Below are 12,975 nucleotides of genomic sequence, written 5' to 3'. Positions count from 1 at the left end.
AGAGACCTACTTAGTATTTGGTGCCCTTAAAAATGAGGGAAAATATATGTTTAGGCAAATAAGAATGTAAAAACAAATCTTTTTTTTAATAAAAATATACACATCTCCATTTTATGCTTATTCTCTCTCAATTGTCTATGGCTGGTTTTGCCATCCTAGGACAGAGTTGAGTGGTTGTCACACAGATAACTGCTTAGGCCTCATTATAGGCCTGCAAAACCTAAAGTACTCACTATGTAGTCCTTTGCAGAAAAAATTTGCCAAAGACTACCCTATACTATCTGTCAAATGAGGGGCATAATCTTAAAGTTCTCTTTATGAGATCCAGATGTAGGTTCTAACTCAACACCCAGCTTAGCCAAGAACCCTGATGTCCTCACTGCCTGTGCTTTGAGCACCTAACAGGTAGGAGCATTTGAGGTCTGCTGTATAAAAGAATGACAGATATTCATATAGTATGTGAGTGGTTTATAAATATTAACGGCCTTTACATTTCTTGCCTGTTTAAGAGTATGAAGGCCACGAAGTAGTAACATTGAGATACAGAATAAGCATAAAAGGGCAACATATATATTTTTACCAAAAAAGGGAATTGTTTCTACATTCTTATTTGCCTAAACATGTATTTTCCCCCATTTTTAAGGGCATGAAATACTAAGTAGGTCTCTTGCATAAAAGAACATTTATGAATTCATGCTAGTCTTCGGTATTCAACAATGAACTTTGCCTAAAGAATATTAAAACCTAGACCTTGTGGTTATCTAAATAGCTACCCAATATAAAACAATAGCTTATAAGATTATTAACTATATAGGTCATACTCTATTAAAAAAATAAAACTACAACACAAATAGATATTCTACACCCCACCTGAGATTTCACTAAGTTCAACTAATATACTATACAAAAAGGTTTATATAAAAGAATTTGAGTATTACTTGGGGTTTAATGCTGAGGTACCTTTAGCTTAGGTGATTTTTGTTTTAATCCCTTTTTGGTGGAGTAAATTTGCTGGCTGTGTTTTCTTTTATTAATTTATACCAAAAAAAATTAAGATACACAAGTTAAATCCCTAATGTCATATAAGAAGGAAACTTTCTGAGGAATTAAATTTTTTTTTTCATTTATATTACCTTAAACACAAAATGAAAGTAAAAAATACCCCACCCAGCTTAAAACTCACAGTGCTGGGCCAGAGCCTCAGTAAGCAAGTACAAAGCACACTAGGATAAGCCAGCTTGATGCTGGGCCCTTGGTTATCCCAACACCTCACTATCACCTACTTTTAATCCCCTCTTCATTTTAACTCTTACTTGAATATTGGATAGAACTGCATTCACGGAATTTTCCTCTTAGACACAATAGCCAAACATCATCTCAGAGTGAACATACTGCAAAAATATTTTTTGTCAAAATCATTTACCCTTTTTAGTGTTAAGTATGCAAGTTAGGAAAGCCCTCGAGAGAAGCAGTTACTTAGATGTCGGAATGTAATTTCCCTGGAGACAATATTATACCTAGTGGTTAGGTTTCCAAGCTAATCAGTAAATGCCTATTGAATATAACTGTAATAGTAATAGTACTTAACTAGATATCTTACTGTGTTTCTATGGAAAGACTCTCAAGAGTTCTAATTTACAAATAGCAGAGCCACATCCTCCCACAAACTCCTCTCCCCAACATAAACCCTTTTTAACACTGGTAACTCCTCTGTAAGTCTTCTATAGACATTGCATACAAAATGTAGGTGGGGGGGGCCAGTGGCTGGACACCAATCTCCGGATCTGTGCTTCCTTTTAGTATCATTTTTGCCTTATCACAGAAAGCCAAAATGAATGGTGGAAATGAACATTCATGCTATATTTATCTTTATACATAACTCTTTTTTACTGCAAAATATTATTAAAAATTGAGAACATTTCTTAGAGGCCCTATTTAAGAAATAAAACACTTAAACTCAAAATGTTTCTAGACAATGTCTTCTGTCAGATATATGTCAGCAGTATTAAGTGAATCAACATTACTGAACTAATGAATGACTGATTGGCAAAAGAAATGGGTCAAAGTTTGCTGGAAAATTAGGAAAAATATATCCTGGAATTAGGAAGAAATATCACATAAGTAACAACAGACATAGATAAAAGAGCTAACTGGATAGGTCAAAACTGTCAATGAGAACCTCAATTTGTTTTTCAATTGATTTAATCTTTTCAAGAAATGTGCATTTCTAATATAAAGTAGAAAATATCTGAATTTGAAATTCCGCTTATTAATCTCTCAAGTAATCAAGTCCTATTAAGTTTCATTAATTTCATATTTTGTAAAAGTTGTTCCATAAAGAAAACGGGGAATGTAAGGAAATTCAGTGTTTCTATCTGTAAAGGAGCCAGGCTTTGGAGTTAGACCTGGTTTCAAATCCTGAGTCTGCCACCTATTGGTACTGTGACCTTAAACAAGTAACTAAAGCTCTGTGAGCCTTAATCTCTTCATCCATAAAATGTAATAATTCTTTATAGGTTCATTTTGATGATTAAATGTGATACATATGCAGGAATTAAATATTAGCAGTCTATGGTACATATGCAGTATTCATAAGAATCTAGTATTGTTACTGATATTATAAAATGCGCTTCAAAACTAAGAGTTATGATATCAGGTAATTGCAGTAATCTTCCACAAAATCCAGCTTTAGTTAGCCAGGAGGTTAATTTCAACCTTCTCAATATTTGGCCTATAACTGGAAAGAGAGATTTCATTTCTACAAGCAGCTTGTTTTTGCAATAGAGGGAGATGTAAAAATATGTACCTAGAAATGAGAACATATACCTCCATTACAAGTAGCTGTTAATTAGGAGAAAAAAATAAGTCTCACTCGAATGTCTATTTTATACTTTAAGAAATCTCTGGTGCAAGAAATAATACAGCCCTAAATCAACCATTTTTATACTTGGTCATACTTATTCATATATGGTATGTTTAATACATTCTTCATGCAATGTAAGGTAAAATGCCTGTTACTCCCTATTGGAAGTTTTGAGCAACAAAAAGCAAGGTTATTCAAACCCACTATTAAATACCCCATAATATTCATGTGTCCCTCAGGGGGCAGTCAATATCCTGGCCCATGGACCAAAAAGTGACTCACTTCTGGGTGGATCTAAAAAGTAAAGGCTAACTAAGGGGGCAGTCCAGGCCTAGGAACAATTCTCTGGTTCAGTTACCAAGGGAGTGCCTGCTGGCCAAGGGGATCACAGCTGGCTTGGGAGATTTCCAAAATAAAGGACTTGGGGGAACTGTAAGAGGGAAAGTCTTAGCCAGGATAATATGTGAAAAGAACCTTAAGAGTGGCCTACAGAGAATCTTGGAAGTTTGAAGTTATGTCCTTAGTACTCCAAAACTGCCATCCCTTACAAAACAATAGCACATTCCAGGAGGTAGAGCATATGTCCATATTAAAACAATGGCCATCTTACATTTCTGAGAAGGAACAATAGCTAAGGCCAGTGTCCTGACCCTCTTAGTGAACTGACATTCTTGCTCCCTATCAGAACTCTCTCCAAAACATAGCAGGATATTTCACTGAAACATTCCCATGGCCACAAAGGTGGTAAAGTCATGTTTGCCACTGAACTTCTCAAAGTGTTCCTTATAGAGAACAAAATCTGACTGTAAAGAACAGACATACCAGGCAAATATCAAATCTATTTTGGAAAATGAGAGAAGTTTTTCATTTTATCAGATTATATTGTACCCAATACAAGTACACTGCCAATATTTATAAGAGCAATAAATTTTTAAATCAGAATTCTAATTTTGCTAAAATAAACTTTCTATTAACCAGATTCCAGATAAGAGGAAACCTAGCAGGGGAAGATATATGTAAATAATTGTTAATTCTAGTTTAATACGATAAGTGTGATAAATGCAGTGTATTTGGGTAGAAGAGCAGTCCTGAGGAAACAGGGAGAAGGAAAATGGTTTACAGGTTAGGAAATGCTTTTGAGATGTCACAAGTTTTGAAGATTTTTGAAAGACAAATAGGAATTCTACGTGCTAACTATAGATTTGGATGGTATGGGATATATATTTTTAAATAGTTTATACTGCATCTACTTACACATTTAAGGTAACTGTGTGGGACATATCACTAATCATCTGGCTTTGCCATGTATTTACTGTATATGGCGAATCCCACCTCCTCCCCCATCCTTGCCCCCCACCACAGTGATATCTTAGGGATAGTCTAGATACTGGTAGTCATTTATAGGTCTCACCAGGTCTGATCAAATAGATCCTTATGCCCATGCCTTCAACACCACATTGAACTGCAGGTAGCGGTCTGTCGTAGCTTGTGTGGACAGGGTAACTGCATCCCCTACACACAAAATAGAAAACGCCCTCTGTCTTTGAGGATTGCAGTATTTAGGGACTCCCACATTCAAAGCTGTCCTATCTCATGTCTACAGTGATGGTTTTCTTTTTCTTTATTCTACCAACGCTTGTTATCAGCAGTCTACAGTGATACTTCTCTGATTCTTTCTTGTCTCTTCTTCTTCTGTTGCTTCTCCCACATGTCTCAGCTTTCAAGAAAAAAGGCTAACCTGGCTACTCAGAGCCTTTCCTTTTCAGCCAAGAGCCAACCAATTAGAGCACAATGGACATAATCTTTGGATCTGACCATTCTTTATTGCATAGTACTTAGGAGAATATTCCCTCAGAGCCAGAGAGATGTGTTTTTCCCCTCCTTGGTTTCTACCAGGTAAGGGTATGCTCACAAACAGTAAAGATAATTTCTAGTTAGCCTAACTCCTACTGTGATAGTAGAGAAGCTTATAGGGTGTCACTGAAAAGGTGCTAGGCAGCCTCTACAAGTGATCCTCACTCAGAATAGAGGTGATTGGGTTGGCCTTATCTACATTTTCTGTGAGTGGTATTTGCCTTTTGTTTTCCCCATAGACTCCTGAGAATTATATTTACATGTACCATACTTTTATATGAACTCTGGTTCAGCAGTTCTCAAACATTCTGGTCTTGGAACTCCTTCACACTCAAAAATTATGGAGGAACCTGAAGAGCTTTTGTTTGTGTATGGGTTACAACTGTCAATATTTACTGTATTAGAAATTCAAACTGAGAAAATGTTAAATGTTAATTCACTTAAAATAATAAATCCATTACATGTTAACATAAGGCACATATTTTTATGAAAATAACTTTATTTTCCAAAACAAAAAAACAGTGAGCAGAGTGACATTTACGTCTTGCAAATCTCCTTAGTGTCTGTTTAATAGAAGACAGCTGAATTTCATATCTGATTCTGTATTCAATCTGTTGCAATGTTTTGATTGAAGTATGTGAGGAAAATCTGGCCTCACACACATAAGAAGTTGGGAAATGAAAGAGTTAATTGTGACTATTCTTCTTTGATAGCACACCAAAACTCCACAAGCAAAGCTTCCTGCTGGTTAGTTACAATGTGGAACTGGAAATCCTATCAGAAAACTTAACTTTCTATACCCTATTATATTAAAACCTATTTGCCTAGCTGGCACTTTTAATAGATCTTTTACCCATGTAGGATTTTGATAAACATTTGCTCAAAAATGAGACAAGTGATCCCGAAAATTGAAGAACCACTGAAAACATTCATTGCCAGTAAGCGAGAGAATGGTCAGATGGAGAGTTTTGGGGACCTCCAGCCATTCACAGATGCTGAAGCTTGAAGTGAGGCTATTCCCTGGCAGCTTCAATACTGCAGGGGACCATAAGAATATAGTTTTATTACAGAAGCAGTTCTAAGAATTAAGCGGACTTTTTACTAGCTGTATGATAGAGGTCACGGCACTTAAATTTTCTATTTCTAAGAATCAACTGAGATAATGTGAAAGCGCTCTAAAAATTGTGAAAGTCTAGACAAACTTAAGTTATAACCCAATACTTTCAAAAGGAAAGAAAGGGATAGAGATGGGGAGAAAAGATTAAGACACCTTTACTCCCATAACTCTTCTCCTAAATTAGAATTATTAATTCTTTGCTTTACCTTAGATCTCCCCAACTTCTATTAAATATAGTCATCTTTGACTCAGTCTTTTCCAACTAAATACTAATTTCCCTCATCTACTGAAGTGTCGAAAAGGCAATTTCATTTTATTTAATTATTGGAAAAAATGAAAGCAATGCACGGGGTTACTATGCAAGAGGGGGAGGAGTAGGTAAAATAGAAATATGCCAATCGAAAATCAGTATGTTGATCACTCTAACCAAAGCATAGTATCTTTACCTCTCATTTATAGACAATAATTAAAAAGGACAGAAAAGTGAAGACTAACCAAATTACTCAGTATGTACTGAAATATATTGCTAAAACTCACAAAGAACTACAGTAACCTGGGAAAATAAATAGGCTCATGTTTTTCTTATATTTATAAGTTATACTTTATGGTTTACAAAGCACTTTAACACACATTACCTCTCTCGAGCTATGCAGCAACCTCTAAGTCGAACAGAAATTATCTACATTTTACAGAGAAAACTAGGCTTCAAGGAAATTAACTAATTTTCCCCAAATTAAAAGACCTACCAGAGACCTACCAAATTAAAAGACCTATCAGAGACCATGAGCACATCCAGTGGCTTCCAGCATCACTACATTAGCAGTTATGTTTTGGCAATTTACTTCTTTGGTGATGGGAAGGTGGGAGAAGCAACAGAATCCCTTTAACAAATGAAATTTTAATTGGACCCAAACTATGCAACATATAAATACACAAAACAATGATTTTAATGTGTTTTAGCTATAAAGTAACAATTACTGTTAACAATAAGTTTGTTAACAAGTAAAAATATAACATGAGTAGATACGTGGGGGAAGGATTTTTTTTTGAAGGCCAAAGCCTTCATAATCAATGACCATCTTTCTTATTATCAATATCACATTAACAAAAAAGTTCAAATACATTTACAAAGGTAGCAGAACAAGTTTTATTACATGGCCTGCACAAGAGTAATCTTGCAACAAAGGATAACTTTTAAAACAATTTGTTAAAATTTGGTAAAACATATTTTATGTAGCTGTATTTTTAAGTTATAACTTAATAATAATTTTAATTGTACTTAAAAATGTAATCCAACTCATGTTTTTGAACACTGAAGCATTTTAGGGCTCCCTAAAAAGCAGTTTGAAAACCTCTGTATAATTGTTTGCTATCATAAATTCACAGCTTGATCTCTGCCTAGTTCACTTAAGATAAAATAAGTAAAAAACTCATTTTGACAATCAAAAAAATACATTTAAGAAACCTAATTAACTAAGAGTATAGCTACGAAAATCAGTCAAAGCAATTACATTCTACATTCTATTGATTGAACCTTATAAAATTGCTATTGACAATTTTAATTATAAAAGTGAGGTTCATATGGTTCAATTTAATATTTCCTATTTTATTTTTGCAGTCTTTTCACTTAAAAACTCACCAAAAAGTTGCCAAAATAAGTGATTATATAAAAAAAGTGGAAAAATACAGTAACCAACAAAGATCTATCACTAGAACTAACTAAACACATTAATAATTTTTAAATGTTCAATGTTCTTACCTCCAGTGCAGTTTTATTCACTTCAGCAGCACTGGCTGCGGCACACTCAGAGAACATCATAATTTGCCCCCTTTCATTCATCAGAAGATAAGTGGACTGACGGTTACCTACCTTTCTTAATGCAGTTTGGTACTCCACTTTGAAATTTATCTGGTTGTCACCGGAATTTCTTCAAGTAACATGCATTTTACTTCAAAACTCATTAACTTTTCCAAAGTAAGTGGAAGCATTTCCTCTTTTATTAAAAACTTTATTGAATCATTTCATTGATAACAGAACAAGTTAGACTTAGTAGGAGTTATAGATGTGAGGACAGTTTTTGTTTGTTCATTCACCTGTTTCCCTGTATGGGAAATATATTCTTTTTACTAACCTAGGATACCAAATTAGGTATATTCAATTTTTAAAGAAATCTTTCTATTTCAGAATACACTGAATCAAAATTGTAAAGGCACTTCAAATAATGAATGTGACTCTCATGCAATACATAACTCAATTTTCAGACATCAGGTTAAACCAAGTTATTTCATTTGAAGGTGAATCCAGTTCCCTTTGAAGGCCCCCCCCCCAAATTCAACACATTGCAACAAATTAAGCTACTTAAAGAAAAAGGCTTCATGCCACATAAAAGGTGACTCTTTCCCCATCATTAATGAGGATTATAACAGCAAAGAGTAATTCACACTGGGTGTGCATGAGTTTCATTCTTCATTATGAACTGAACTAAAATTTAAAATGCTATGACTCACTTGGTTATTACTGAACACTTTATTAAGTGGAAAACACAAGATAAATCCAAAGAATCACATTTTTTAGAGTTACAGATGAATTTTAAAGGTATATACTTTCTATCAAAAAGAAAATCATCTTTATTAGAAATAAACTCTTACATGCTATTTTTAGAATGATGAAGAATTTAAAATGCTAAACACTTGGTATCTTTTAAGAGCACTTAAGAATAGCGCTCTTTAAAAGCCACAAATGTTGCCAAGTCATGTCATAACTGGCTCAAACAATCCCATTTCCATCTAAAGTTATTTCATGCTACTGCATGAATCAATATTAAATACCTTGGAGTTACTAAAAACTGGAATATTGGCAGAGCTACATAGCAATTACAAAATATGAAAATGGTGAATATCTATTTTCCATATACCTCTTTTAACAATGACTAGGAATGAGGATGTTCCTTCTAGGTAAATAGAAATAGTTTCTTAAAAGCTAAGAGAAAGATACAAAGAATGTCAGCAAAGAGTGATGGATCCATAGCCTTGGTTCTCTTAAAAGAAAAACTAGATTTTGAAGCCTAATATCACCTCCAAACATTTTTTATTAAGCCTACCAAACTGACAGAGCCATTAAAAAAAAAAGTCAAAGTCAATATACTTCCTTTGTTCCTTATTCAATTAAAAAAACAAAAAACAAAAAAAACCAACTAGCTGTTATTTTAACCAGGCATGAGTTTAATCAAATGTGTCCCAAGCAACAATTTTTTCATGTTAAAGACATAACTTATCACTTTTGAAGTCAGGAAATAATAGTAATTTTTTTTTTTAAAGCTAGGTTCAGATGACATCTGACCCTGAAGTGAAAGAGTTAACATTCCACTAAGCTGATCTGCACTTCTGATCCATTACATTTCTCACAAGCTGCCCTACAATGAGCTGAGCAAGTATCAACTGTAATTTGATCCCAGTGTTTATGGAAAAAAAATAACTGCACATACTCAACATGCACATTTAATAAAAATCTGTTTCAGGAGAAACATATCCAATAAACACAATTTAAGGCATATTTAACTGTTCGATTAACTTCAAATCTGCAATCCCTTTGCTTTCTTCATACTCTCAAATAATAGTGGGGGGAAAAAAGCAGCAGCCCTACTGCAGGGAAAAGAGGCTTGAAAAACAACTTTGATTGGCACTTGGCCTGACCCACAGAGGAAGAAAAACAGTTTTTGGACAAAGAGCGCAAATATTTGAGCTTGCTTACTTACATGCTTTCTTTCTATTTTTAATATATAAATAACAACTCCAATTGCACTGTATTTAGAGAAATTGACTAAAAACGGTGCCGTATTCATCTTAGTCTTTCAGTACCAATGCATTTGCACAGCTCAGCAATTTTAATTCATTTGTACTGGACAAACAGAAGCACCTCGACTACTGTTTCCACTTAATGAAATGTAAAAATACAGTTTGGAGAAAAATAAACTGATTATAACATTACCCAGTAGAGGTTGTTAAGAGTCTGATTAAAAGCTTTTCTCGGTCTAAAGCGACATCTTTTCATTCCCCTCCCCCACCCCTTAACGGAGTGATTAAGCCAAGAAAGCTAAACAATTCTGGAGTAAACTTTCTATCAGTCACTCGGGGAAGCAATAAGCTGATTGTACGTCTGATTTTTCTGGACCTACACGGGGCGGAGGGGGGGTGCTAAGGAGTGATAACCCACGTCCACCTCCGTCTCCTCCTCCCCCAACCCCAGAGGAACTGTAAGGTCGAACAGCATTTCCCATGGGCATAAAGTTCAAGCTGCTTTACCAGTTTCTTTCAAGACTGAACTATAGACACAAGACTGTCGTCAAATGAATGTAAAAAGGGGTGTTAAGGGAGAGCGCGCAAGGAAGGCAGAAGCGACCGAATAAACAAAAACAACCCCCCCCCCCAAGAGTTAGCCACACAGCAAAGAGGGAGCCAGGTTCCTCAAGACCAGATCAGGCTATTCAGATTTCGCACCGACCTCCATCCTACAGCACCGGTAGGAGGATCGAACCAGTCGCTCCCTCCCTCCGCCCGAGGAGCAGGCCGGAGGTGGCAAGGCAGGGAGGTGAGCCGAAAAACAGACTACTGGCAGCAAAAAGAAAATCGGAAAAAAAAAATCCCCAACCCCTCGGGACCAGCATCTGCCCCGGCGGAGATAAAAAGCAGCAGTGCAAACCTCCACCCTCAACCCACGCCCCCTTCTTCGGTCTCGGCGTGGGGAAGGTGCCCCGGGATCCCTTTAAGCCTCGCCCCAACAGTGCGCCCCGGGGCCGAGCAGCCCGAGCCCCGCCGGCAGGAAGCGCCCCTCTTGGGCTGGACCCCAGGCCGAGCCCGTACCTTCCGCAGCACTTTCCGGCAGTTGGTACAGAGCAGGTAGTTGGCGGCGGCCGACGGGCTGCTGCCGCCCCGGTTCATCGTGGCTGCGGACGCCGAGGGCGAAGACGGACGGCGGGGCCGGGTATCACTGCGGCCGCCCGCGCCGCTGCCGGGTCGGACCGTCCCCCTGCCGCCGGCCGCGCTTCAGCCTCAGCCTCCCCCAGGCGCGGAATGTCGGGATGGGAGGCGATGGCCCGAGAGTGAGCGGCGCTGCCCGAGGCGACCACCGCGGCGGCTGCCGAAGCGCCGGCGGAGACGGCGGCGGCTGCTCCTCACCGGCCCCAGGCTAGGACGAGCAGCCGCCACCGCTGCCGCCGCCTCCGCCGCCGCCGCAGCGCCTCAGTGCGGCCCCGCCCCCGCCTCCCCACCACCTTCACCACCTCCACGCTCCGGTACCGCCCCCTCCCGCCATTCGGACAGCCCCGGCCCCGCCCCTGGGCCGCTAGCCCGCAGCCAATGAGCAACCAGAGCCCAGTTGGGAGCTCCGCCGGCCAATCACAGAGGCCGAGGACGCCTTGAATCTCCGGGCAAGTTAAGTTTATCTCCGAGGCTCGGAACTGGAGAGAGATGGCGGGTTAGTTAGGTAGTGGGGTGGAAGGGAATACAGTTTGTGTTGCTCCGCCAATAAGAGGAAGAGGGTGTGTCGTATGCAAATTATCCCTGGAAGCCCAGCCCCTCCCCGAAGACAAGCAACGCCCCCTTCTCTAGGTCCCTGCAAAAATTGTAAGGAGAGTGAGAGAAAAAGCTGGGAGCTAGAGCCTCGCTAGAGGGTCTAAAACTGAGCTAAATATTTCCTGGTTTCTTGAGAAAGGTTGGGCACTGGAGCGAGGCCGTAGCTAAAACGTTCACGCTATCAGGACAGTGATTAGACTTTCTCTCAGCCAGAATCTTAGCTTAGCTGTAAAGAAGACTGCAGTCACGTAGTGCTTGGCATCCAGGGATCTCAAAGAACTTTATGCATCATTTATCTTGAGCCTTGTTTTGCAAAAAACCAATTACCTGAGGCTTGGGCTGGGGGTAGGGATAGACGTTTGAGATATATTTACACCATTAATCGAGTTGCGGAGGGGAGACACAAAACCTCTGTTTAGCGGTTTCCTCCTCCATCTGAAGCACCTTCTCGCAGTCCTTTCCGCAATGAAAGTTCCTTTATTTGTCCGGAAGGAAAGGGCCAAAGAGACAGGTTTATCCCCTCACCCAATGGTCCTTTCTGAGACGTTGATCAGAAACATGGAGAACACAGAGGCTTGCTCGGGAAGGAAGGTTCAGAGAACAAATCGTCTGTAAATTATTGGGCTGGACTTGCCTCTTCCAAAGCTAAAAATGGTGAGTCAGGATTTTGGCGTCCACGCTCTAGGGAGAGAGGGCACATGTAATTGGGGGACAGCTCTGGCTGGCAGAGTGTGGGGGTACAGGCGAAAGGGGGAGCCAAGTCTCTCGAGGAGACCAGCAACGCGCGCGCGGGTCCAGTGCGGGTTCCCGACGCGAGAAGCCCGGAAACCTGCTCCCCAGTGAGAACAAAGGCAGGCGCCGAGCGAGAACCTGATTGGTGCCGCGTCCCCACCGGTGTCCTCCCGGCCCCGGAGACAACTTGCTTCACCACTGGCACGGAGCTCCGTGCTCACTGGAGCCCCAGCTCCCCACCCGGCCTTGGCTGTGACCACACAGGACTGTGCGTTATGACATCACCTGTTTTCGCTCTTTAGAACATGATCTGTATTCTCAGCTTCTCCTTTTTTAAAGGTCTCTAGTGGACCGGGATTTGTGAAGGCCTGCAGTCCGCAGAATGAATCTGGAGATGATGTAAAAGAACGGTTTCACTGGTTTGCATTTCTTTCTTTTCTTCCTTTTCTTTTTAATTAAACACACACACACACACACACACACACACACACGAACAAACACACGCACCCCCACCCCCGTTTCCTTAGGGATTCAGTGTGGTGTTGTAATGCAAAATCAGAAAGGTACACTTGGAGGTGCCAGCAAGTTTAGCATATCAAAGCTATCAGACCAAATTGTGTGGTTAAAACTGTCAATATCATTTTTCAACAGCTGCCTCCTCTGTCCCTTTTAGAGACCAACACACATAAACCAAGTCCACACAAGGAACAAAGGAAGTGGAAATCTGCCAGTGTCAGGTTTAAATAGATTAAAATTGACTGGGAAACCCCTGAAGCGTCTAAGTTATGTGGTTGGATAAATGTGTTGATCCATTTAACTAGTGATAGCTAAAGGTCAC

General features: G+C 39.3%; 1 protein-coding gene across 1 annotated transcript in view; it reads right to left on the bottom strand.

Moving 5' to 3' along the window:
- Window positions 1-11,009, bottom strand: part of SESN3 (sestrin 3) — a 76,669-nt gene extending 65,660 nt beyond the window's left edge. The window contains exon 1 of the mRNA XM_034666137.1: window positions 10,695-11,009. Within this exon, the coding sequence (XP_034522028.1) occupies window positions 10,695-10,772 (78 nt within the window). The 5' untranslated portion in view covers window positions 10,773-11,009. The remainder of the gene's footprint in view (window positions 1-10,694) is intronic.
- Between the last annotated feature and the right edge of the window lie 1,966 nt (window positions 11,010-12,975).

The sequence above is a fragment of the Ailuropoda melanoleuca genome, chromosome 8 (genome assembly GCF_002007445.2).
Source record: "Ailuropoda melanoleuca isolate Jingjing chromosome 8, ASM200744v2, whole genome shotgun sequence".
Taxonomy (NCBI): Eukaryota; Metazoa; Chordata; class Mammalia; order Carnivora; family Ursidae; genus Ailuropoda; species Ailuropoda melanoleuca.
This window is presented reverse-complemented; position numbering and strand designations above follow the sequence as displayed.